Source organism: Marmota flaviventris, chromosome 11 (genome assembly GCF_047511675.1).
Source record: "Marmota flaviventris isolate mMarFla1 chromosome 11, mMarFla1.hap1, whole genome shotgun sequence".
In the NCBI taxonomy this organism is placed as follows: domain Eukaryota; kingdom Metazoa; phylum Chordata; class Mammalia; order Rodentia; family Sciuridae; genus Marmota; species Marmota flaviventris.
In genome coordinates this window covers 10,761,100-10,788,629 of record NC_092508.1, presented here as the reverse complement: position 1 = coordinate 10,788,629, position 27,530 = coordinate 10,761,100, and the positions used below count along the sequence as shown (strand labels likewise).

The 27,530-nt window shown below is 38.8% G+C and overlaps 1 protein-coding gene across 1 annotated transcript; it reads right to left on the bottom strand.

Moving 5' to 3' along the window:
* Positions 1–3,135: 3,135 nt before the first annotated feature.
* Positions 3,136–22,329, bottom strand: LOC114097858 (thiamine transporter 2-like). The gene is made up of 4 exons (XM_071619432.1): positions 22,196–22,329; positions 21,745–21,750; positions 19,329–20,150; positions 3,136–3,187 (listed from the first exon to the last, which is right to left on the bottom strand). Exons 1-4 carry the CDS (start codon positions 22,327–22,329, stop codon positions 3,136–3,138), a joined length of 1,014 nt encoding a protein of 337 aa, XP_071475533.1.
* Between the last annotated feature and the right edge of the window lie 5,201 nt (positions 22,330–27,530).

Below are 27,530 nucleotides of genomic sequence, written 5' to 3'. Positions count from 1 at the left end.
TTCTTATTTCTAATGTGGTCTTCTCTTGGTGCACCGTTTCAGGCTGGCAATAATTTTCTCCAACCCTTTGGAGATGTTATTCCACTGTCTTCCTGGCTTCCACTGTACCCCAGTGAGAAGGCACTTGCCAACCTAATTGTCACTCCTCCTAGGTGATGTTCTTTATATCCCTCTGGCCTGTGTTTTTAAAAATTTCTTTCCCTTTTCCCTTCTTTCTTTTTATTGGGGGAGGGGTATTGTGAAGTTTCCCTACCATGTGGTTAGAGATGAATTTCTTTTCAGTTTTCCTTTTGGAGATTTCTAGGCCTCCTAACTTTGAGGATTCATTTATCTCTTCTTCAGAATTTCCAGTGAACGTTTCATTATCTGTCCTTCTTCCACTCAAGTAACTCTAAATAGATAGTTAAATATCTAAATAGATATTTGCTGACCTTTCTCACTTTAGTCTCCATGTATGATAATTACTTATTTTCCATTTATACTGCTCTGAGTTGTAAATCTAGGTGATTTCTTCTAGTTTAATAGTTTTTCATTATGTGAATCTAAATTGCTCTGAACATGTTTATCAAACTTCTAATTCTGTATTTTGTCTCCTAATATTCATGATCATTTATGATGTATCTTGTTCTACTCTTATTTTCTTATTTTCCTCTGTATGTAAACCTATTAAACATATTTACTTTCTAATGCTAAAGATCGTTCCTTCCATCTTTGATCATTCTATTTATTATTTCAGTTGACATGTATATAACACTATATTCTTGTATGATGTTGGATTTTTAAAAATCATAGGCTCAAATTGAGCAGAATTTTATAGGTGGTAATACTTTTAATTTGATTTTTTTTATGTCACTGGGGACTGAACCCAGGGATGCTCTACCATTGAGCTATATCCCCAGCCCTATTATTATTATTATTATTATTATTATTATTATTATTATTAATCATTAAGACAAGGTCTTGCTAAGTTTCCCAGGTTGTCCTTAAACTTGTGACCCTTAAACTTGTGACCTCAGCCTCCTGAGTTGCTGGGATTACATTCAGCGTGTGTCATGGAGCCTGGCTTGTGGCAATGTTTTGATTCTAGTGTTGGAGGCGTTTTCTAGAAATTATTTGCCTTTGATATACCTGAGGACATTGCCAGTTAGGACCACTTTAAACTAAATTAAAAAATGTTTTAGACAGATGTAGCCTGTAGGAATAGATTTCCAGAATTTTGTGTATTGGTTTATGAAGGCAAATTTACTAGCAAATTCTTCCGGTAAATTCCTCAGACTCCATCCAAATTAGTCTTTGTCTAGGTTCCCTCCCCTGTAATCCCGTATTTTGCTCTGATTCACCATTCAGCGAAGATGGCAGGGAGTGATCTGTCAGTCTCAGGCTCCACCATTTTATAAACTATTTTAATGTTTTAACTCAAAGAACAGCTGAAGTTGAAGATCAGCTTTTTGTTATCAAATGAAATAACAACTTATGTGGATTTTCAGTGAATTTGGGGTCCTGGTCATTCAGACATCACATCGTTCTCCCACTTTCTGTTCTCGTGGAGATGGACGCAAGGCAGTGACCTGGAGGAATAGTACTGAGAGTTTGAGCTTGAAGGAGAAGAGGGCACTGGGGGTTGTTTGAAATTTTAAAACATATTAATAAATGAATGTTTTTAAAAAGAATAAATTAGGATATCTCCTTCAATAAAAGCAACAGGCCTTTTAAAATTGATTAAAATAAGAAAGGTTTACTTTCATTAAGAAACAACAAACTAAATATCAGAACTATCTTACACCACAAAACACCTACATTTCATTGATATCAGTTTTTTAAATGTAATTATAAATGGCTGAATTGGTAGGAAACTAGGAAAAGTCCTCAGAGGTCAAATCAGGAACAATAAACCAGGTACATAAGGAAAAGCCACGTGCCACGGACTCAATACATCTGCTGGCTCCTCAGTGACCTGGAGTTTTGATTTTAGTGGCAAACCCCATGCCATGTGTGAGTTCATGATTGTAAGAGGAAACCCTTCAGCTGAGCTCTCAGAACTGTCCAGAGTCACATGCTCAGCACCCAGGGGACTGTGTCCACTGGGAGGGGGATGGTGAGAGAGTGGTTAATGGCATCAGAGCAGAGGTGGGCAGTGAGGAGGCAGCTCTGACTTTGTACAGCACAACAGGACAGCTCTAGCCTACAGCACCAAATTACACATTTCCAAAATAACTAGAAGAACTTGAAGGTTCCTAACACATAGAAATGATAGTATCTGAGGAGACAGAGATGCTAATTACCCTGAAGGGATCATTACACATTGTATGCAAGTATCTGATTAGAACAGCATAACCCATATTTCAGAGCAAATATTATGTCAATTAAAAAATAAAATAAGCTGGGTGTAGTGTCACATGCCTATGATCCCAGTGACTTGGGAAGCTGAGGCAGGAGGATCAAGAGTTCAAAGCCAGCCTCAGCAAAAGCAACTCAGTGAGAGGTTGAGTGCCCCTGAGTTCAATCCCCACAACCAATAAATAAATAAATAAATAAATAAATAAATAAATAAATAATAAATAAATAAATAAAATAATTCTTATATATGGGAGGCTATACAAACTTCAAACAAATACCCATTTCATACACTTAAAACAATAACATCCTGTTTTACTTTTGGTGAGGTCATCTTTCTGGGTAGAGTGCTCCTGTCCTTAGTAAGCCTTTGGGAATTAAAACTAGAAATCCATTTTCATGATTCTAACTTTTATCTAATTAAAGGTAGACTAAAGTACCAGTTATCCTAGCTGGATCATCTAATGGAGCGAGCAACCAGCGGCCGTCCATCAGCTGGTCCCAGAGCAGCTGCGCATCAGGGCTGCAGGCCACAGAGCTGGGGAGGAAGGGTCACTGGCTTTCCAAGAGAAGACGCCAGAGAGGAGCCGCACAGTGCTGTGGGTTTTATGAATCCAAGGCGCCACTGTGCACAGCCAACTTTTTTTTTTTCTTTTTTCATGCGAACTTCTCAAATTGGCAAGAGTTGCTTTTTCGTATCTTAAATTTCAAGTCCCTTGGAGGAGACTGAAGGGTGTAGGAAAGAGATTGTGAGTGGGTGAGGGGTCTTTTTGTGAACTCCCTTGGTCAGAATTGATGTTCTCACACTCTGTTCTCCACTCCAAAACGTCTGTCTGCAAACTGGGGGATGCGACTGAGGGGAGGGAAAGGGGTGGAGGGATCTGACAATGGGTAACTCATGTCTGGGTGTTCTGCCATGAGCCTGCGGGGTGTTATGACTTCATTTACCTAATTGAAGGATTGTTTTTAAAAGTTAACTGTTTTGAGATGTTGTGTTTTTGGTAATTTACCCATCACCTCCAATACCCATCTCTTTTTGTAGAGCCTCCCCCAATGTATTTTAGGTCATCAGCGTATCATACTTCCTATGCCTCAGTTCATGGCTATGGCTCCTTGCACAACTAACTGTGTACTTACTGCTAAACCAATCCTCAAATTTTTTTAGATGAGGTAAAAATGCTCCTCTTGGCTTTTCTCACGAGCCTTTCCCTCTAATCTCCCTTGTTTTGGAAGATGTGCCTTGAAACCTCTTTTTAAGATCGTCCTGCTCCTGAAATTGGGAAATCATGAGCAGCCTACATCCCAAGACCAGTTTGGGAAACACTGAGAAATGAGAGAAGTACTTCAGAGTGTCTCCAAGCAGCCTTTGCTTGACCAGTCTCTGTGTCATGAAATCACTAGCTCCGATTATATTTTCTACTATTTAGATTCCAACCTTTTAAAGTGGCCTTTGGCCTTGTGTTCATAGAATCAATGATCAACAGACATTTATGATTGAGATTTGGGGGGTTTTAATCAATTTGCTTTCATATTATTTGCTCTTCAAAGGTTAGTTCAAGCATACTTGCATTCCTATCAAAAATCTATTTTTAAGACAGCAAACTTGTACAGCCAATATGGAAAGCAGTATGGAGATTCCTTGGAAAACTTGGAATGGAACCACCATTTGACCCGGCTATCTCACTCCTTGGTTTATACTCATAGGACTTAAAAACAGCATACTACAGGGACACAGCCACATCAGTGTTTATAGCAGCAAAATTCATAATAACTAAATTGTGGAACCAAACTATATGCCCTTCAGTAGATGAAACTGTGGTATATATACACAATGGAGTATTACTCAGCATTAAAAGAATAAAATCATGGCATTTGCAGGTAAATGGATAGAGCTGGAGAACATTAAGCTAAATGAAGTAAGCCAATCCTAAAAAACCAAATGCCGAATGTTTTCTCTTATATGAGGATGCTGATACATAATGGGGATGGTGGCGGGGGACAGAGCATGGGGGAGGAATGGAGGAACTTTAGATAGGGCAAAGGGGATGGAGGAGAAGGGAGGGGGTATGGGGGTAAGAAAGATGGTGGAATGAGATGGACATCATTACTCTAAGTACATGTATGAAGACACAAATGGTGTGACTCTACTTTGTGTACAACCAGAGATGTGAAAAATTGTGCTGTATATGTGTAATATGAGGTGAAATGCATTCTGCTGTCATATATAACAAATTAGAATAAAAAAGATAAAAAATCAATTTTTAAGAAGGCTGCTTTTAAAAAAACTTGTTCTTTTAAAATATACATGACAGCAAGAGTATATTTTGATATATTATACATACATGGAATATAACTTATTCTAAACTGGATCCCATTCTTGTGGTTATACATGATGTGCTGTTTCACTGGCTGCTTTTTAAAACTGGGGATTTTTAATATAAATAATATGCTATATATATATATATATATATATATATATGTATATACACACACACATATATACATATATATTTTTTTTTCAGGGAAATGTTTGTAGGACTAGCATTGGTCTTCTGTTATGACTTTGCATTTTGTAGTTTCTGCTTTGGCACGTGGCTGACCTGGTCCCTTCTTCAGGAGCTGAGCTTTAAAATAACTTCCCATGGAAGAACTCAATAAAAAGTTGTTCTAGAGCTGAGATGTCAGCAGAGAATAGAAGATATGACAGAAATACAAAGGAAAATTTGGGAGAAGTTCCTTAAAAAGTCTATATTTCTCTTGGTTGGGAAGGAAAAGAGATTTGGAGTTCTTGAACTATTTGGGGATAGAAAAAATAAAGCTTGGATTTTTTTCTATTAAATTTTAGATCCCCCCTCCCCCAGGTTTCCATACCTGTGTGACATCCCCTTTAATTAGACAAAAGACTAAAATGTATTTGTTTGTCAACAGAGAAGACATTTAAGACAGGTTACACAGAACAGGGGCACAAAAGGTGACGGATGCATGGGTCCTTTTCATCTCTAGTCCTGCCTTGCCTAACTCAATTATTGAAATTCACTCATTTCAAAGTAAGACCTAATGGATTTGTGGAAAAGTAAAGGATACATCTGGAGATGATTAATGTAAAAGTCCTTAGAAAATGTAGGTGCATCCTAACTGCTGACTTAAGTGTATAGATGTTGTTCATTTGGAAAAGAGAAAGCTGTGTCCATGTATTGAGGACACTGTGGGGGCAGGACTGTGAGTCTCAGAAGCCAGCATTTAACCTAGTGTGAGAACTCAGGAAGTAGGCCCTATACTTGCTGCTTTACTGATGAGAAAATGAGACACTTATAAAGATTATACCTTTGGGGTTTACTTCAAAGTCATCCAGGGACAGCGGAGAGGAATTTCATGGGAGTTACAGGTGGAAGAAGTCTGGCTGTACATGGGTCATTGTAAAAGCTGCGGGACAAGAACATCAGCCTTCCTGGCACTATTCTATTTTATTTTTCATAGTCATTGGGAATTTTTAAAAATGAAAAGTTTCTAAAAAGTCAGTGATAAACATGAAGATGGAACCTGGGAATTTACTGACTCCAGCTTTGTTCTTTCTCCATCATACCACATACATAATGATCTCTAACAAACTGGAGAGCAAACTGCGCGCCACCTAACAGTTCAGGAATTTAACTTCATTTCAAAAGTTACAGTTGCTTTGTTGTGACCTCAAAATGTATGGAGTCTACATGAATCTTAGTTTTAATATTTTTTAAATGAAGATGTCTTTTTGCCTATTGAACCAGTGTGAGGATAAAATAGATTTTAAAAAATATTCTGGTGTGAATTTCGGGTTTTAAAAAATTATTTATTTTGCCTTTTATTTTAATGAAAATAGTTCAAAATACTAAACACTTTTATTGACTATTTAAGGAGTAGGTAGGATTGACCATTTTGTCCATGAGACTTAGTAGGTTTATGGACATTGTGATCCAAGCTTTAATGAGATTGAATGTTTAAAAAAACAAAAAACCTTTCACTGTGGGCTGAGAACTACTCCCCCTGGAATGATTTTGCGGCTCTATCTTATACTCTGCGTTTATTCTCTCACTTGTTCAGTGAAAAGTCACCTGTTTAAAGAAAAGATTTCTTAAGAAACAGGATGTATGATAACCACACCATCCTTATGTTTTTTAATATAGAATTATCCCACTGAAGACATTATGCTAAATGAAAGAACTGGAAATAAAAGTCCAAATATGATCCGATTCCATTTATATGGCATTCTAAAGTGACAAATGATGGGGACAGAAAACCCATCAGTGGTTGCTAGGGTCTGGGGTGGAGAAGAAGGGTTGATGGCAGGACCACAGGAGAGCATCGTTCCGGGTGAAGAAACTGTTCTTTATCTTCCTCATGGTGGTTACACAGTTATGTTTGCTCAAATTCACAGAACTGAACAAGAAAGTGTGAATTCACTGCATGTAAATTATATCTCAAATCTGACTTTAAAAAGTGTGTGTGTGTGCATATATGCATAATTCACTACATACAGTAGTAGTATGCCTCTGTGTCAGTGGGAGCACAGAGGCTGTGCTCCTACCTGGGTGCTGACTAAGATCATCCTCGGTTGTCAACCACAGTCACAGTCATGGTGGTCTGAATCACCAAAGCAATGAAAGTCTCGATTTTGAACACCGAAGAATAAATTCCATGCTGAGATTAACTGCAATCTGAAACCTAACATCGTGAACACAAAAGAGCTTAACACTTGTGTGGGCTTTTAAACCCCACACAGTGAATTGTGCTCTTCCTCAGGTCTTTTTCTGCTGGGGAAGCTCAGGCTTTTGCTGACTCTCTAGAAGATCTTCTAGCAGGGATAGAAGAAATAAGGGTAAACTGGGTATTTTATTGTTCCACAGGATGAGATGTATTGTGATAATGAGCTTAAAACTAGTTATCCATTTAAAAATTAAACCAAATAATCTAAATACTCTGGAACCAGGGAACAACAAGTGTTACTTAAGATTGATATGGTTCAACAGTTACTTGTTGGACATTTCAGTAAGTGGAAACAGCTCAATGTGTTGAAACTTTGTTATTTGGAAATCTGGTCACTGAATCATTGGTTGTCTAAATGAGTAAAAGATAATTATTTTTCTGGAAAACCCACAAATTATTTCCTTTCACAGTTGATTAGGTTCAACAATCAATTCATTTTAAATAATTGTATTGGGGTTTTAAATATAACCTGTCAAGATCAACATACATGTTTTTAGAGTTCTTCCATGTAATTGAACCAAAACATTTATAACATGAATCTATTTACAAATATGAAGTCAAAGGAAAAGTTTTTACTATTTGTCCTATCCAAAAATCCTCAGATAAAAAAATAAATACAAGTATTCTAAGATTTTGTTATTTGATGACTATGCACTATTTCTATGCAAATAATTATCAACTAAACGTAGCAAAACCTCCAAAATAACCCGAGGTGTCATGCATTGACTGTGACAGGTGGTCCAAATGGGATTTTTAATTTCAGATATTTCTTTAGCTAACAATTTTTCCCTTGAACAAATGTTTGACTGGATTTTTGCTTTCGAAACCCAGATTAAATCAAATGGCAGATTTCCTTTTAGCATGCAAATCATTCCCTGTTGAAATCTTTACGTAATCTGTGCAGATTCTTAAACAGCTTGACAGTGATTACTTTGTTTTGAATAAGACCAGTACATGTGGTGAATTCAGAAAAAAAGACACTGTTCTGACGGCAGGCTGGGAGAGGCACTGAATCCTAAGAGTTTCAGTCCAAATTCAGAAGCTGTTTCTAAGGAACCCAAAATGACACGAAGTTATACTGTATCAAATCTTGTTTGGAAGCTCTGTTGGGTCATTTCACAGTGGCATCCACATGATCTTTGTGGAGACAGAGAGCTACCGTCCAGAGTACAGGTCTTGGAGAAAGAATTGTCGTATTTATATTGTTCTATGGGGCATTTAGCATGAGATACAGATGAAGCTCTGGGATGGTCTATAATTTAAAACAGAACCCCTTGAAATGTTATTTGATCAAGGATGTGCTGTGTATTATAGAATTATGGGATTGGCATTTCCCAATTTCTCTGTAATTTAGAGAAAAGTAATAAGAATATTTTCTAAAGCATTTAAAATATTAGTTTGTGCTTTTATAATAATGGAATGATTAAATTAAATTTAAACGCCCAAAGTTTATTTTTCATGTTGTATTAATTCATTTTTTTCTTTCAAGAATATTAATAAGTGCTTAACATGAAACAAAAACAAAGGCAAATACTAGAGGCATGCTAGTGAACAGGTTGGACAATGACCCTGCCCTCAAATAGTTTGCACCCCATCTTGCGGGGAAGATAGAGCTCTACTTCTGTTAGGATATCAAAGGATAGAAAAAAACATGGTAACAATAAGGAAATATCAGTGAAGCTTCACATAAAGAAAAAGTAGGCATACTCAAACAAAACCAAAGTGTCCAAAAGTAATCAGAAGAAGAAAATCATCATATTTAAGAAAACAAAAATGATAATGATAGTTAATTCCTCAATGCAAGCCAGGAGACAATAAAATGACAACTCTTTAAAAAGTTGAAGAAGCTGTGTGTGTGTGTGCAGTCACACATATCTGCAATCTCAGGGGCTCTGGAGGCTAAGGCAAGAGGATCACAAGTTCAAAGCCAGCCTCAGCAACTTAGCGAGGCCCTAAGCAACTTTGCATGACCCTGTCTTAAAATAAATAATAAAAAGGGCTGGGGATGTGGTCGGTTGAATAGCTCTTTAAAAGATGTATCCAAGTCCCAAGTCCCAACTCTCTGAACCTGTTGTTAATGTGACCTTGTTTAGAAAAAGGATCTTTGTAGATGTAATAAAGGATTTTGAGATGAAATTGTTCTGGATTTATGGACAGTCCTAAATCTAATGTCTGGCATTGTTATAAGAGAAAGCCTCTTTCTCACCATAAAATGTGAGTTATATCTGTTCATGTTTTGTGGTCTTGCATTACAATTTATAAGGCTTTTCTTTATACCTAGAAAACAACAACACTAACAATGATAAAAGCATTTTTCTCTGCTTGTGGAGGGTGGGGGTATCACCCCTGTTGAGTGTATGCATGATCTAAAATTACAAAATATGGCAAAGAGGAATTTAAGAATAAAGAAAGACACAGCACCTTTATTGATAACAACTTTCAACATTGTTGAGTTTTTATTTTTTCCAAATTGATCTATAGATTCAAAACCATCTAATGAAAATCCTAGCAGCCCCCCTTTTTCTTTATTAAAGAAATAGACAAGCTGATTCTAAAGTATATACACATATGTAAAGACCCTAAATAAGTAAGAAAAATCTTAAAGAGAACAAAGTTGGATGATTTCCATTACCTGATTTTTAAGACGTAGTGTAAAACTAGTAAAAAAAAAAAACACCAACAAAATACTGTGGTGTTGGTGCAAGAATAGGCATAATGGTCGATGGCACAGAATAGTTCAGAAACATTCCCTTGAATTTCCCCAAAACTTCTCTCCCAATACCACTTCATTCTGATTTTCTTCCTGCCATTCTTCTGAAATACATCATGGAAAAATTATCAATGGCTTCTCCTCAACGTTTTGTACTTTTTTGTGTAGATCTTTTATATATTTTTAATAATATTGTTGCTAATTACAAATTGTGTTATCTTTTAAATTTTTTATTTGAATTATTTTCTGTTAACACATAGGATTATAATTTAGTTTATGTATTGATCATGTATAAAAAAAACTTTACTTACAATAAATACAAAGCATATATTTAGATACCTTTGAACAGTCTCCAACTATTACTTGTCATGTGAAATAATGACAATTTTGTATATATACTGTGTATATCCTCCTGATTTAATTTTTACTTTGCTATTCTTTTACATGTTTGGATGGGGAGTTGGGTACATTGATTTCAATGGTTGGAGTCCCCACTATGTCTTGAACATGAGCACTGTTGCTGGCAGATAGCTTTGCCTTTCTGGTGATTGATTCAGGGAAATACCTTCACTATGTCATCCTGAGTATGCTATAGTTTTTTGATCAGGTAGAGAAAGTTCCCTCTTTTTATTCTTAATTTGGAGGGGGGATGGTACTGGGAATTAACACAGGAGTTCTTTGCCATCGAGCCACATCCCCACCCCTTTTTAAAAATTTTATTTACAGGGTCTTGAACGTGAGCACTGATAGTGACTAAGTAGCCACACACTGGCCACACACTGGCCATCCTCCTGTCTCAGCCTCCCAAATCACTGGGATTACAGACACATGCCACTGTGACTGGTATCTCTAATTTTTGAAGAGATATTTATTTATTTATTTTTGTTTAATTCTTGAATGACTTAAGTTTTACTGAGGGCTTTCTCTGCATCTAATCCGATCATGATATATCCACTTAGTTCTTCCATATTCTGTTAATCTCACGAGTCATATGAGTTGTCTTACAGATATTCAGTTAATGTGGTATTTCTGCAATAAACCAAACTTGGCATGCTATATCATTGTTTTTAAATACACAATTGTCCTTCAGTATCTATGGGAAATTGGTTCCAGGACCTCTAAAGATATCCAAGCCTGTACATGCTTGAATCTTTTTTTTTTAAATATTTTTTATAGTAAATAGACACAATACCTTCATTTTATTTTTATGGAGTGCTGAGGATTGAACCCAGTGCCTCATACATGTTAGGCAAGCACTCTACTGACTGAGCTACAGCCCCAGCCCTGCTTGAATCTTTTATATAAAGTGGCATGTATCTGCATACAAGTTACACATATCTTCCCGATACTTTGTGTCTAAATGGCTCATAGTATCTAATACAATGTAAAGGATGTAAATACTTGTTATATTGTATTGTTAAGGGAATAGTGACAAGAACAAAGAATCCACATATGTTCAGTACAGATGCATTTTTTTTTTGTCAAAATCTTTGATCAGCAGATGCAAACCCTGTTGTAACAGGGACAACTCTAAAGTTGCATATGACTAGCTACTATTTTGTTCAGCTACTGTTTTTGCACGTATGTTCATGAGAGAATAACCTGTAATTTCCTTTTCTTGGAATGTTTGCAGCAGCTTTTGGCAAGAAAGTTATGTTTATCCAATAAAACAAACTGGGAAGCATTCCTTGTAAATATTTATATAAGAATAGCATGATTTCTTACTTGAATATTTCACATCATTTATTTGTGAAGCCAAGGTGGACTGGAGCTTTCTTTCAGTGAAGATTTTTAGTTAAGGATTGAGTTTCTTTAATAGGATTCTTGAGGCTTTTTATTCCTTCTTGTGCACATTTTAGAAAATTGTGATTTTTAACAGAGATTTGTGCATTTCATCAAAAATTTCAAGTTTATTGGCATAAAGTTAGTAATAAAAATCTATTATTGTCTCTTCAGTATTTGAAAGATATGTAATTGCGTCTTCTTTTTCATTCTTGATATAATAGCTTGTGTTTTCCCTCCTTTTTCCACAAACAGACTTTCCCACAGTTATTGGTCTTTTCAAATGACTAATTTGATTTTTCTGATTTATATTATACTCTTTTCTATTCTATTGATTAATTTTTTGCTTTTCTCTATCATTTTCTTCTTTTTGCTTTAAATTTAATTTGCTATTCTCTTTTAACATTTGGTGATATATGTTTAAGTAACTTGACTTTATTCTTTCTTTTTTAAAAGAAATGCATCCTAGGCTCTATGCTTCTTCCTTCTCACTGTTCAGCTATGTGATATAAATTCCGATTTTCATATTTTCGCTATCAATCACTTCAAATTGTTCTCTAATCTTGACGATAATTTCATTTTTGACTGTGTTCTTTTTAGAATTTCAAAACATTTGGCTATTTTAAAATCACAAATTTGTTAATGATTTTAGCTTCATCGTGATTATCAGAATACATATTCTGTTTGAAATTTGTTGAGAGCTACTTTCTAACCCAGTGTAGGAGCTTGGTTCTGGTCAGGATTCCTTGTCTTCTTGAAAGGAATTGTTTACTCTGCAGCCACTGAGTGCAGTATCCACATCTTTGTTGGGAATGTATTGAACATAAAGATAAGTCTTCTTATTGACATTTTTGTCTCTGTTTTTGAAAGAGTTGTGCTCATATTTCCAACTATAAATGTGGACTTTTTAATTTCTCATTTGAGTTTTGTCAGGTTTTGCTTAATCTATTTTGTTTAAGATATTATGTACAGATTGATTAACCCTTTTACCATTATACGTTCATTATTAAATTTACCATAGTAAAAAGACAAATCACTCTTGTATTATTGTTTGCTTGTCTGATATTAGGATCACTAAACTAGCTTCCCTTTGGTTAGTGTTTGCATGGTATAGCTTTCCCAATCCTTCAGCTTTCAACCTTCTGGAGCCCCTATTTTCAAGAAGTGTTTGAAGCCACATAGGGCTGAGGATGTAGCTCAGTGGTAGAGGCTTGCTTAGCTTGGTGTGTGCAAGGCTCTGTGTTTGATCCCCAGTGCTACAAAAAACAAATAGAGACAAACCAATGAATTAATTAATAAAAGAGCAAAATAGTTCGGTTTTTGATTACTTTTAGTTCATTTAGTTGAATTTTTTTTTTCATGTGCTTAGAGAAAATGGTTCAGGCACATTTTAATGATCTTATTGATCTATTTGCTTTTAAATTTGCCACCTCTTTTGGGGCTTTCTGTTTGTCCTGCCTGGTCTGGGCTCATTCTTTTCTTTCTTGCCTTTTGTTGTATTAATTAAGTTTAAAATTATTTTAATTTTATTTTTTTAGTGGTTACCATAGAGATTAAGTTGTGTATTTTTGAAGTAGTAGAGTCTACTTTTTTTAAACAATTTTTTGACAATACAGGGATGTTGCAGTACTTTAATCCACTACTTTTGCTTCCTTTTGTGTTGTTCTAGATTTTAATTCTACTTATATTTTTATTATTTATTTTTTTATTTTGAGGGTGTTCTGGGGATTGAACTCAGGGGCACTCAGCCACTGAGCCACATCCCCAGCTCTATTTTGCATTTTATTTAGAGACAGGGTCTCACTGAGTTGCTTAGCGCCTTGCTTTTGCTGAGGCTGGCTTTGAACTCTGATCCTCCTGCCTCAGCCTCCTGAGTTGGTGGGATTATAGGAATGCACCACCACGCCTGGCTCTTACCTATATTTTCAAAGGAAGAAACACTATTATTGTTCTTTTAAAAATCAAAATGTCCTTCAATTTACTCAGCATCCACCCTTCCTGTTATTTTTCCTGCATTGCTGCCATCCCATTCCAAGTTCTTGTGCCTAAAGAACTCCCTTCGGTATTTCTTCTAGTGTGAGCCACAACAATTTTGCCAAATTTTTGTTTGTCCCAGAATGCCCTTATTTTGCTTTATTTTTTGGAGAATATTTTGCCAAGTATAAAATTCTAGGTTAGTAGTTTTTTACTTTCATTGCTTTACTGTTATGTCAAGGGAAATGCTTTCAGAAAAATAACCAGGAAGTGAGGGGTGATGTCCTGTGCTTCACATGTCCATCCAGCAGCATGCCTTGCCTCCTTTACAACTTGTTTTCTTACCTTTTTAATTAATCTGCATTAAATTTTTAATATTTTAAACTTTGATGTGATAGTTGTTATGTTTGTATATAGTTTTGTAGAATAGCTACACTTCTAGAACAGTCCTGAGGATATCTGGTATGTTGTTTCAAAAAGAAGTAGCTTAAATGCTCTCTGATGATTCAAGTAGGCAAGGAAAATTGGGAGTGGAAACTAAATTAAGTCAAAACTCCACCAAATCACATCCTATTATATTATGTTGCCAAATAAGACAAAGTCAAAAGCAGAAAGTATGTCATTGCTTATTAGTTGTGAGCACTTTACTTTGTTCCCCTGATTAGTAGTTTTAATCAAGTCCTAAGTGAAATTTGACTAAAATAAGAATATAGTCCCATTGTCTCTTGTAGGAAGCATTTGCCGTCGCCTTGCAAAAGGCCATTCAGAAGGAATGCATAAACACATTTTGTTGCTTCAGTTAAAAGAAAGACATAATAAACACTGCAGTGGTTATAAGAAGCACGTAATCTGACTTGGATGCCAAAGACTAAGCATAACACACCCAGATATTTGGTGTGAATGCATGAGGAACAGTGAGACCTCATCTGCTGCAGACAAGGTCCCAGAGACCAGCTTTCCCAGATTTCAGTTAATTTCAGTAGACCACTGTGAGGGCTGCCATAGTCCCTGAAAAGAAAGGAATCGACTTATACTGTATCTTGTTAGTGTCTTCCATATTATAGAAATGTTGATCCACTTTCAGGGTTAAAAAAAAAAAACCCTGACTTACTGCACATTTTAAATGAAAAAGTCACTCAGTCTCGTTCTCCTAGAGTTTGAAATAAATCAACGGGGTTTGCGTGCCCTTAAATCCATAACCTGGAAAGGACCTGGGGAGCCCATTGCTTTCTTTCCTCTTCCCTTTGAAGGTCATAAAATTTAGGTGCAAAAACCTGGTGTCAAGTAAAAAAGAATCTGGACTTAGGAAGAAGATTTTATTTAGAAGAGAGACGACTGCAATAGGGACAATGTTCTGGTGGCAGAAATCTGCCAGTGTCCCCAAAACAAACAGAAAAAGGGTGTTCTTTTATAGGGGAAAGGAGGGGCAGGCAGAGATCAGCAGAATCCCTGCAGGGGGAGTTGGACATTCAGGGGGAAATGCTCCCTGAGCCCAGACAGGAAAGTGTCCTGCCTTGGTCAGTCCACTCCCAGGGGGTGCTGATAAGGGGACACATTCCTCAAGTTTTTTGCTTGCTCAGGGTTGAGGCCAGTGGGGTTTAGGAGCCTGTAGCAAAAGAGGAGCCTGATTCAAGTTTGGCAAGATAAAGCAGAAGGTGAGAGATGGGGAACTGTGACCACGTGGCCATTGGAGGGAGGCGTCCAAGATCTCCAGTCTGGAGCTGTCTAATCTGAGGTGCCCTCTCTGGACTCCCATAACCTTTCCACCTGCCCTCTTACCCAAGATCTCCCCCTTTGCCTTCATCTCAGTTTTCTCTTTCTGTAACATCATTTAAAGAGTTGCCTAAAGATACCTGACAGATACCAAACTGCTTTTCAAGAATTTTCTCTAAATACTCTCCCAACTATTTGTGTGAACCTTCCTTTCTTTACTTGCTCATTCATTCATTCACTTACGCTTCAAGTATTTTCTAGCTTCTTTATGGCACAATATGGTAGTGAATTTGGTGCCCCTGCTCTTAAAAACTATGCAGCCTAGAGGGATACATTAAACTAATAAATGTTTAGTTTTAATATAACAGGATAAGAGTTATGAGGGGCTGCTGACCCTAACCCTAATCTAACTCTATCTCTAGTCAGCCCTTCTTAACTAGGAGTACTTTTCTTTCTGGGGCCTAGACGGCGGCTATATGTGAAGATGTATTTGGTTGTCATGATGAGGGACATCCTGCATCTAGGATTCAGAGGCTGATGATGTGGCCACACATCATACAATGTGTGGGACAGCTCCTCCACCCCAGCAAAGGATTATTCAACTCCAAACATCAATATGCTGAGGATGGAAACACTGACCCAAGCTCTGACCTAACTCACCATGTGTTGGGAAGCACATGTGGCTGTGGGCCCATCCCAGGAGAAACTCATCTTACAATGTGCATTAAATAGATGTCTTCTGGTGTGTTCCTACAATGTGCAGAGCTGAGCAGACAGCTGTCAGCTTTCATACCATTTCCAGCCTTCTTTCTTAAAGACCCGGCTTAATTTAATGTGAGGCCTTTTAGCAACCAGAATTTGTGGGTTTTGCCTAAAAATTTGACACTGGGTCCTTGCTATTACAAGGATACTAAAAATCATTTGAGTCTAAAGAGTTTCAGGCACTGACTTTGCTGGAATTTTACCTTTTCTATAAAATGTCTCAAGTAAGAGTGTATCACAGGACTGGGGGGCGAATCTACCCCCACTTCTCCCCAGGAGCAAGTATTTACAGTGGAAATGAGCTTAATATGATCAAATCTTAAAGAAGGTTTCTAGAAGTCAAATGGGAACTTTCAGAAAGGGAAAGGAGACTATTAACAACGGATCCTGAAACTTCCAATACCTAGGTGGGTGTGGAACAACCCAAGTTCAGAATAAATATCTTCAAAGTCTCATTTGATGTGAGAGCTTTGTTATGTCAGGAAAATACATGTGCATTGTTGGGGTAACTTCAAAGACATCTCTGGGCTCTGCCCTTCTTATCTTAGGCCAGTAGGACTTGCATTAGCACCCCCGGGAGCACCGGTGCCTGGGACACTTTGCCTGTCCCTCCCTGCACCTCCTTTCTTTGGAAAAGTGTTTCAGTCATGACAAAACATAAGCTGGGAAGGGACAAGTATCTAAAATACCCCAAAATACCTCAGCTTCTTAGATGGAGGGACACTTTGACCAAGCAGAAAGTTCAGGAGAGGGTTCAAAGTTGGGTACTGGATCTAGAAACCCTCAAGCACCAGTGAGATTCTCAGGGCCCTCCCAGGCCACCCCAATCTTCCTGCCTTTTTCCTACTGGGTAAAATGCAACATCAGAAATCCATCTCTAATTGAACAAGGATGAAGCAGACACCAGCCAACTCCAGGGAAAGCAGTGAAGTGAATTCTTGGCACCGGCTCCTACCCACCACAAGGGGCTGCCTCACCTGCCACCGCACACCTTGCCTTGCCCCGCCCCACCTGGTGTGCTCCTGGTCTTCTGTTGCACTATCACCACAATCAATAATTACTACTTCTTAGGAGGAGGCTTGTCTCTGGTTCTTACCAACAATAGTGAAATAATATGCACAGGGCCAGACAGAAAACCATGCAGGACAGCCAAACAGCCTGGCTGTGGAGATGGGAGGGGAAGTTTCAGAATTCACTGTTATTCTTGAAGATAAATCAGAAGGCAACATATATACAGTTAAGGAAAGAAGCAACATAATTATTAAAGTTATTGATTTGAAATTCTTTGAAATATGTTAGCCAAATCTCTTTGGCTATATTCTGGGGGAAAAATTTATATACTGCCCATCACATGTATTTGGATGTGAACAGAATTTTCACTAGATGGAATGCATCCTTGTGAGCTGATATGCTCCTTACATTACCCCCTCACCCACCCACCCTATCTTACACAGTCTTACCTGAAACTTTGATTTAAATATTGGTCAGATTGGGAGTACTGCTCAGTGGTAAAGCACTTGCCTAGCATATGCAAGGTCCTGGATTAGATCCTCTGAAACAGAAAAAAAGGAAGGAAGGAAAAAAGGAAGGAAATAAGACCTTGGTCAGCAACCCCACTGAATTGTTCAAGATCTATAATTGGTACAGGGCCAATTTATGCTTTTGTTACAGACCTGGGCCCTTCCAGGAAACTGAGGCAGTTCAAAGATCCCCCTACCCACTGCCAACCCTGATTTTTCAATCAAATCAGAAAGATTTCAGACACGTTGCTCAGAGTAATAGAACTGAGCCTATTGAAAGGACAGGACAAAAGAAAGGGACACTCTCAAGGGAAAGAGTGGGTCCTCTCAGAAAGGAGAGGGACAGTGGGCCTCTCCTGCACCCCAGTTTTATTAAGGATCCCAGAGAAATTTCCAGAAAGTCCCAGCTAGGTCCACCTCTTGAGATTTGACTGGCAGCAAGGTGACATCACACTTCCAAGTCCCCACTGCCATGGCAACCCTAGGTTATTTTGGTCCATGCTGAATTGTTCTAATTGGATTCTTTACTACGAATTCTTACAGATTTTTTGGTTAGGAGGAATTATCCTTATCTCCCCGAGTCTTGGGATCTGGTCTATGAAAAGGGTCACAAAGTCTCCCCCTTCAGGGCAACTTGGGTTTCTTTTATCGACATTATTTGGGGCCTGCATTTCTCTTGTAGATAACAGGTAGTTTGCTGAGGAATGTGACATATCATGTCCACTTAAGCCAGGCAAGACTGCTTAAAATGCTTCTTAGAAAAGAAAGCATGTAGGGGTCAGCACAGTGAGTCCAGTTACAGAAATATTCCCTTAACCTTCTGTTCACATCTCTCTGTCCCCTATCACTTTGGACTATAAGCCACAAATCTTTTTCTGTTTATTATTATTTTTCACAATTCTTGTCACATATTGTTGCTGTTTTTCTACAGGGTGCACTGCACACTGTAGTGTGTGCCATGGCTCAGTTTGCCCACCTCATGTCAACAGCTTGCAAATGACAGCTAAAGACTAGAGTTAGTGAAAGACTAGAGGAAGGAAAGGGTCTTGATGGTTCAATCGGAAACCTCCAGCTGTCCGAGGACAGGCCACATTTGGTCAGTAGGATGCTACCTTGTCACTGATGTCTTTAGGGAAAGGTAGAGCTTCATCAGTCTTTCATGACATTAGCTGCCTCTTTTGAATTTTGTAACTGAAGTCTTATTTTTTTTCCAAACAATCTAGTATTCAGTGTTGAAATCAATACCACGGTGTTATCCAAGATTACAGTTCAAATGCTTAATAATTCATTTTGTATTAAAAATTAACAAAAACTCTGTTTTTCACTTAAGACCGACCTTACAATGTACAATTACCTTTACATGAAGATCCCTTTTGGTCTTAAAAGTAATCTTATGAAGGAAGCTAGCCAGTATTGTTCTGGCCTTTTAGGAGAACAGAATGGATTAAACTGGAGTTTTAATTGACTTGCCCACTTGGGAAGTGATAGAACATGGATAAAAACTTGAGACAGCGTTTTTTTCCCATTGATTCAGTAGTCCTCTTCCGTATAAATAGTAAATATGTCACATTAACCACATGCTGTATACTCTTCCTAACCTTAGGTCTTATAATCGGAGGTCTCATGAGCTTTCTCTTCTCAGGGCTCCACATCACCAAGATACACTCATTACAGTTATTTCCAAATAGCCTAACCGTTTTTATTTTTTTATTTTATTTTTTTAACCATGGAGTATCTCAGCTACATATATTATGCACATTTTCTGCACATGGATAAGATAAAGTCTTGCATACCAACTCCCCAAGGTTTCAAGGGCTTCTACTGCTCCATTATAGATGGAGGAATCTTGGGATGGGGCCTTGTCATCCCACAGGATCTGCACATAGTTCAAAACCTGGTTAAAACCCGCTGTGGAAAGAGCCCACCACAGGGACCAGCAGAAAAGATGCTTGGAGGAGTAGCACTCCCGCAGATCCTGGAACCACTGCACGCAGCTCCTCAAAGCCTCATGTCTGGGCTTGGGGCTGCTGGGCTGGCTCTCCTCCCCATGCCTGGAAAGGGTGCCTGCTTCTTGGTGGGCTGCTTCGTCACCTCTATGGGCTTCCTCTAGGACAGCAGTCTGTCCTGGTGTCTTCTGAGGAGCTGGTTTGCTGGGTTTTGCGTGGAAAAACATGCTCTTCTTGGGCATTGGCAGAAAGAGTGAGAAGAAGAAAGCCACGGAGACAGAGGCCAAGGTGGTGACGTTGAGGTGGAAGTAGGACACGTTTGCCAGGGAAACCAGGAGCTGGGCCAGCACCGAGGCCGCTGTGTAGGCCATCAGCGTGACACTCCGACAGTAGCCGCTCACCTTCTGGTAGTGCTCTGGGCTGACCACACTGTAGATGTAGGCATAGTAGGCCACCTCGGTGGCCGAGACCAGACCATAGACAAATTCAACAAGCTGCATGATCTTCACTCCTTGGCCAAACAGGAGCAGCAGCCAGGTGACGATGAAGCTTATCCCCTGTAAGACGATGACCGGCTTGTAGCGGACGTAATCAGTGAGGACAAACACGGGGAGCAGCAGCACCAGGTAAGAGTAGGTCCAAAGTGGAAAGTTAGTTGTCTTTTGTGTTCTGCAAAATTAAATGTGGAGAGCGCGAGGGCAGAACTACCAGGAAGTGAACTGAACTGTGGGTCTCTGTCACAGACATGGTTAAGATGACGTGCATCAATCCCTGGACACATTGCTTGGCCTCTGCCAAAGTGGGTCCGAGTTCATACTTTACAAGAAGTTCTGACAATATGTTGAAAAGCAACACAAAACCCAAATTCAAGGAAACAAGTTGGAAAATGACAGATATTTGTAACCGGTGGCTTCATACCTCCAGGAAGGTGGAGGGGGAGGAAGAGGAAGAAAAGGAGGAGGAGGAGGCAGGGGAGAAGATCCTTGGCCTCTGTCTCTGCAGTGCCTTTTTCTCACTCTTTTCTACCAATGTTGAAAAAGAGCTTGTTTTTCCATGCTCTTAGATGAGTCACCTGCTGTTAACTTTTTAAAAATGTAATTTGATCTGCATAAGCTACTGAGGTTGGGGAAAGAGTCGAGAATGCACAAGTTAATCTTTTTACACTTTGAATATCCAGGGCAATGCAGGACTGCTGAGGTTCTGGGCTTGTGGGTACTTAACAAAATAGCTTACTCCTCTTCAAAGTCAGAATCAAAAGGTCAAAAAAGATGACTCAGTACTGGAAGAACTTGATCACCATCACCTTTGATCCACATCGGTGCTTGAATGAGCGTACCACTGAGATACCATCGGGACCATCAGGTAAATATGGTACAAATGACTGGTTTGAGGTTGAAAGTCAGATAAAGAAGCGTGTTTGAGTCACTCCTCTGTGTTTCCCCATTCTTGGCTGGGCTTCTTAGGCTGCTCTGGAGGAACCAGGAGAAACTACTTAGCTCCCTTGCTCACGCCAACGTTGTCATGGAACACAGGTAGCATGAGCAAATTATCTGAACGGGGCAGTAGAACGTGAGTATTTCAGTTTCCATAGAGGAAATGATGAATGGATGGAAGATGACATAAAGGAGGCAGGATAGTTCCTCTCAAATCTCTCTTCTCTCTGAATTTTCAACCCACTGATTTTCTGAGCCAGAGAATGTACTTTGACCTAATCTGGGACCTTGAGAGTCCAGGTCGACCTTTACCCAAGTGCTTCTGTAGTTTGGAGAACTTTCTTCCTTGATTTTAGAAATAGCTACTAATCTGGGAAAGGTCTCATTCCAGCTCAGCTTTACTGAGTCTCTGTCCAGCCCAGTGAATCTTCCAGCTAAAGCAGTTTGCGCCTAATGGCAGCCAGGATTGGCATGTACTCGTGTTTACTGAGAGGAGAGCAGTCCCCTTGGTGTGGATGGAGGCCAGGAAAGAGAAGCCAAAGAAGAGAAAGTTGTGATCTTACCAATTACTGTTGGCTAAATAACCAGGCTATAAAATGGAGGTTAGTAAATTATTTTCCTGAAGAAAATGAACCAACACAGTTTCTTCTTTGATCTTATCAATGCTCAACAGCTTAAACCAGTGGTTCTCAAATTAGCATATGTCAGATTCACCCTGAAGATTTGTTAAAAAACAGAAAACAGGACTGGGTCTGAGAATTTGCATCTTAACCAGTTTCCAGGTTATGCTGATGCAGTGTCTGGGGGCCACACTTTAAGAACCACCGGACTTGAGGCTTCTTAAGACGAGATCCTTTGACCTGAGTGAAATTTAAAAGCAGCCTAATACTTATTCATAAAGAGGGAGAAATTTTCAGAGGCCTTCTCACATGACTTTTGGTAACTTGCCCCTGGCCCCTGCTCCACCCCAAATCTTCTATTATCCTCTAACTCCTACATTCCTAAGCGGGGATGGCGTGTGTTAGGTTAATGATAATAAGCAAAAACTCCTGGAGGTTTGGTTTTGCACAGCCAGAAGATAAAGTAAGTTTTTAATTTTTTCACCTACTCCAATTTTGTTGTAGCTCGAATTTTTATTTTTACATAACTGATACCCAGACATGTTGATGCCCATCTTAACAAAGTTGACATCTGAGATCATAAGAAGTGTTGCTATTTTGCTCCTACCCAAAGTGTTGGACATAGTTGTAACTAATTAACTTAGCACACTGAGGCTCATACTTTTTGTCAAGTCCTGTTAAATAAACTATGATAAATGGCTCTGATGGTTTCATCATTGAGAAAAAACCAAATAGGCAGAGAATTACTATAGGATAAAGCCAGGAATGGCTTGGTGAAGTTTGGCAACAAGTCATGCTTGGTTAAACTGTCACAAAAATTTTAAAAGCAAGTTGGAAGACTGGTCATCAATTCAATTGATTTCTTTTCATAAAACATGCATTTTATTCTCCATGTTCCTCTCGTACTATCAAAAATGAAAAAAACATCCCCGTGACCATGAAAATATGACACAGGTCAAGAAACGAACTTGAACCTTTGCTTTTGGTTTCTTGTCTTAACGAGAAAAGTGATGATTGCCCAAAAAACACTGTAGGAAAAGATTCAGTTTCATTTCAACTGGATCCATGGTGTCACTGATGAAAACCTACAATATGGCCCATGTCACTCAGTCAAATCCTCCATTAGTCTTTTAGTTTCAAAAATCAGGGGATTTTTCCTGAGGCAGTGGAAGGTGAGAAGGTAAGACTGGTAGCTTTAGACAGGAAAGATATCCACCAACAAACACTTATTAAGCATCTATCTCTCATCTCCTTCATGAGCTCCTTAACATGTCACTATTGCTAAGTGGAGACTAATTTTAATGAACATTTAAATGCAGAGAATAAAGCAGCCCTTGGGGAGTAAAGATTTTTTTCCATTACTTATTGGTGCATTATAGTTGTACATAATGGTGGGATTTGTTGTTATATATTTGTACATGCACACAATATAATTTTGCCAATATCATTGGGGTATAAAAGATTTATAAAATGGCATAGGTATCACTTTTTCTAAGAATTAAACTCAAAAATGAACATTCAGCTCCCTGAGAGCTGGGATCAACTTTGTCACCAGGGTTTAACACAGTGTCTGACCCAGCAAAAGTACCCAAGTGGCATGGACAGAATATCACTCACCATTTCTGAGGCCAGGGAGACTAGCTTCAGGCTTTTATGTTAGAAATAACTACTGGTTCCAACCTCATGAGGCAGCCTGTTTGTAAATGCAGAATGTCCAACTCAAAAATGGTTGAATTGTTGGGTTTGAGTAGATTAGGGAATTCATCAGGACCACAATGAAAAGACCTACATAACAAGTGACCATGCAGAGAGAGGGCTGATTCTCTCTAAATGGGGAATTTCCACTACTCAGTTTAGGATGGGCAACAAGTTCGCCCCCTGCTGGTGTCTTCACTTATTGTCAGAAGCCAGTGTATTTTTATTTTATCTGTCAGTGTTCTGCCTATGCAGCCCCTCTCAATTGAAGGGCTTTCTTTGTGGTCTATAGAAAACTAATGAATATCTAGGAAGAACTTTGAAAACATAAAGCATACAATATTCTTTGATTATGTGGTCTATCTGAAATTGAATGGAGCAAAAAAACTGAACATGAAAAGTTCAAAGTGTCCTTCCTTAGAGTTCTTTCTTCTAATTCCAAGGCATTTTTTTTTTCTCTTTCTAAAATCAATGATGAAGAGTGAGCTGTGAAAAAATTCAAATACTGGATTTTTAATCCCAGGTAAGTGGTATAATTTTTAAGCAGGTAGCTGCTTTTTTGTTAGTTAATATTTAATCTGATGCTTCAAAGGTCATTGAAAACCAGTTAAAATGTTACCCAACAAATGCTCTGGTTACTTCTAATGATGTTAAAATGTAAATTCCTAGCCTTCCTGTGGAAGAGGGGTCCTTTGAAAGCAGTGGACTTCCGGTCCAGGGTACTGGGCTAGCCTAGCATTGTTTCAGACAGGGTGTCCTGTAGCCTTGGGACTCTGGGTGCTCAGAGGTGGCTTACTCCTCAGCAGGAGGGGGTTTCATACGCAATCCAGCTATTTCTGTAAGGTGGGTCACCATATATATGTAGGTATATACATATATATGTAGGTTTTATTTGATCCTAGCTGTCTGACATTATTCAAATTCCTAAATGTTTCCAAGGCCCACTGATTAAAAGAAAATAAAAACTACCCACATTAACATTTGTGAGGAGTAAATGAGATCAATTACTGATTTTCTCCAAATAGGGAATCAATAGGAGAGGACTCAGGACAGTACCTGATACAATAAGTACTCTTTTTCCTCTAAGAATCTGGTCTAGGCCCAGCTAACCATAAAGTTACAAGGACCAATGAATTGCTAACAACATAAAAACTTGTAATGCCAGACCCAGCTAATTTGAATTGTTGATCATCTGTATAAACTATGTAATCAGGGGCTGGGGGTGTAGACTGGCATGTGTAGAGACCTGGGTTCCATCCCAGTACCACCACCACCACCACCAAAAAAAAAAAAAAAAAAAAAAAAAAAAAGTGTAATCAGTTTCAAGGTTGTAAGAAAAGAGACTGATGAAAAACTGAATTTATTTTTAACTAAGTTAGCAAAAAGAGCTGTTTGATTAAGGAATTACATTGTCTGAAGGTACTTTATCACTACTAACTTATGTAAGAAAACTCATAAATCATCCTTATCTTTCCTTTTGTCCAAGATGCACAGTTGTCCACTCCAGGCAACACCTGAGCAGTTTAGTTTATTTCTGCTCAAAATACAGAAAATTCTGTCCACATGCATATTTCCCTATTCGGATATTTATTCAATGCATTTACATTCTTCTCCATAGTGAAACTCAGTGCACATTTACTCTGTGCTTTTGAAAGAGTTGCAAGAAAATGATCTCTATATTCCAGCTCATCATGACTCAGCATTGAAGGTATTTTTATCCAGATCTCTTAAATCAGCATCCCATTCGACACAGCTCCCATCGGAACACTGGTCTGCCCTTTCTTACTGGCAGTGTGAACGCATCATTTTTAATGCTGATGGGGCAGATTTTCTCCTAGTTCATTTTCAATGGTCAAATCACTGTTCTTGCTATTTAGATGCCATGGCACCAGGACCATCAGGGGATGATGAATTATTTGATATCAATTTTGGAAAACAGGATACTGCTGTAATAATTACATAAGTGGCTTTTGGGGCTGTGTAATGGGTGGAGGCTGGAAGTATTTTGAAGCCTTGGAGAGAAAGAGCCTAGATAACCTTAAGAGACTGTTGGTAGAAATGCAGTCATTAAAGGTAGTTCTGGGAAGGGCTCAGAAAGAGGTGAGAAGAGATACAGAGAGATCTTCCATTGTCTTTTAGAGAATCCTTGCATCTCCATGTACAGAATGTTGCTAGACTTATGAACATCACGGTGCTTCTGGTGAAGTCTCAGATGGGAGGAAGAACATGTTATTGGACACTAAAGGAGAGGTGACATTGTTATAAAGTAGCAGAGAACTGGAGTGACTTGGGTTGTGCCATTGGAAAGAAAGTAAGCTTGTAACTGACAATGAACTTGGGTATGTGGAGATTTCCAAGTACGATGTGGAAGGTGCAGCCTGATTTCTCCTTGCTGTTTATAGTAAAATGTGAGAAGAGAGAAAGAAATTGAAGCAGGCACCGCTACACAGAAAGGAGTTGGCACCTGCCAACTTGGAGAGTTCTTAGCCTCTCTAGACAGTGCACTACAGACATAGCCAAGAGTGTGGCTTGACAACTGTTTGCTAAATAAATGAGGTGTGTGACTCATGGATCTACTCAGAGGTCTCAGCTGAAGCCAGGAAGTGAGAGGCAGTTGTTCAGGAAAGATCTGTGGACGATCCTCTGGTCTGGTGTCTTGGATCCCTTTGATTGCAAGGGAGGCTGACAAGGTTTTTGAGTTCTATAGCAGAAACATTTCCAGTCTGGACTGAAAGGCACAGAACAAAATTAATGAAGAATAACTTAAAGGCCAGAGCCTTGGGTGCAGAGGCTTGGGTCAACAGGACCTCCTCGTGTAGGCCCACTGCCCCAGTGGCCCAACTGGGTGGGACTGCTGCCCCTTGGGCCCAGAGAAAGAAGCATCAGAGCTTAGAGCACTGTTCTCAAGCCTTGAAATCTAATGGGATTTTCCCTCCTAGGTTTTGGATTTGGCTGGAATTCATGACCTCTTTTCTCTTCCCAGATTCTCCTTTTTGGAAGGAAAATATCTATCCTATGCCTAGATATTGTATTTGGTAAGCACATAACTGTTTCTGATTCCAGAAGTCCATATTTGGAGAGAAATTTTGGCCCAGAATGAATCATGCTCCAAGCCTTATCCATAACTGCTTTGGATGATGAAATTTGGGACTTTGAGGTGATGATATTTAGATGGCATTTTGGACTTGTATTCGATGGGAGGATAGTTAAGAGTTCTGAGGGTGTGGGGATGGGATGCATGTACTTTGCACATTGGGAGGACATGATTTTGGAGGGCTAGAGTTGACTGTGTCCCCCAGAAAGATATGTTTAAGTCCTAAGCCCCAGTAAGTCAGATGTCACCTTCCTGAAAACAGAGGCCTTGCAGATGTCATTAGTTAAGATGAAGTCGTGCTGGAGTAGGGTAGGTCCTAATCAACAGCTAGTGTCCCTATAAGAAATGAAGAAGAGACACTGAGACGTACAAAGCGAGAAGACAGCCAGGGGCAGAGAATAGAGTGGCGTGATACACCTACGGGACGGGAACGCTGAGGACTGAGGCCAACACTGAAGCCGGAGATTCAAGGAAGGATCCACCTTCAGGTTTCAGAGGGCACATGGCCCTGTCTATGTCTTGCTTAGGACTTTCAGTCATTAGATTTATGACACAATAGATTTTTGTTGTTTTAATATGCATAGTTTGTGGTACTTAATCACAGCAACTGTAGGCACTAATACAGATTCCAGTGCACCTGATTTGAATTTGTATCATTTGCACAAAATATGTGATCAATTAATTGCCCAAGAAACACAATAGGGCTGGGGAGGCAACTCAGTGATAGAGGGCTTGCCTCCATCTTCAGCACTGCAAAAACATTATTTTTCACTTAAATCTGCTTTGTCCTGGTTTTCTCTTTCTATATTTCCATTGTTGTAAAAAAGAAATGGGACAGATGAAATTTTATTTACATGTGAGGTGAAATCTTCCAGTTTATTTTCGTAGCTGCCCATAAATATCTTTAGCCAGGTAATGGGCATGAGCCAATTCCCCACGTAAGCATTTGAAAACTGAGATGTCCTCCTAAGAGACTGCAATGTAAGTTTTAAAAACTGAACGTTATAGGAAATGGATAGAGTGGATAAGGGGGTGTGTAACCCTTGCAGGTGCCCCATCTTTTTAAGAAAATTATAATTTTCAAATAAATATTGTTAATCTCTTTATAGCTTAGTCATTACTGTATTTGTAAATTTAGTTAATATTGATTTCTTGAGGACACCCGTGTTTATGGCTTCGGCTTCCCTTTAAAGTTTTCAGGTTGGGG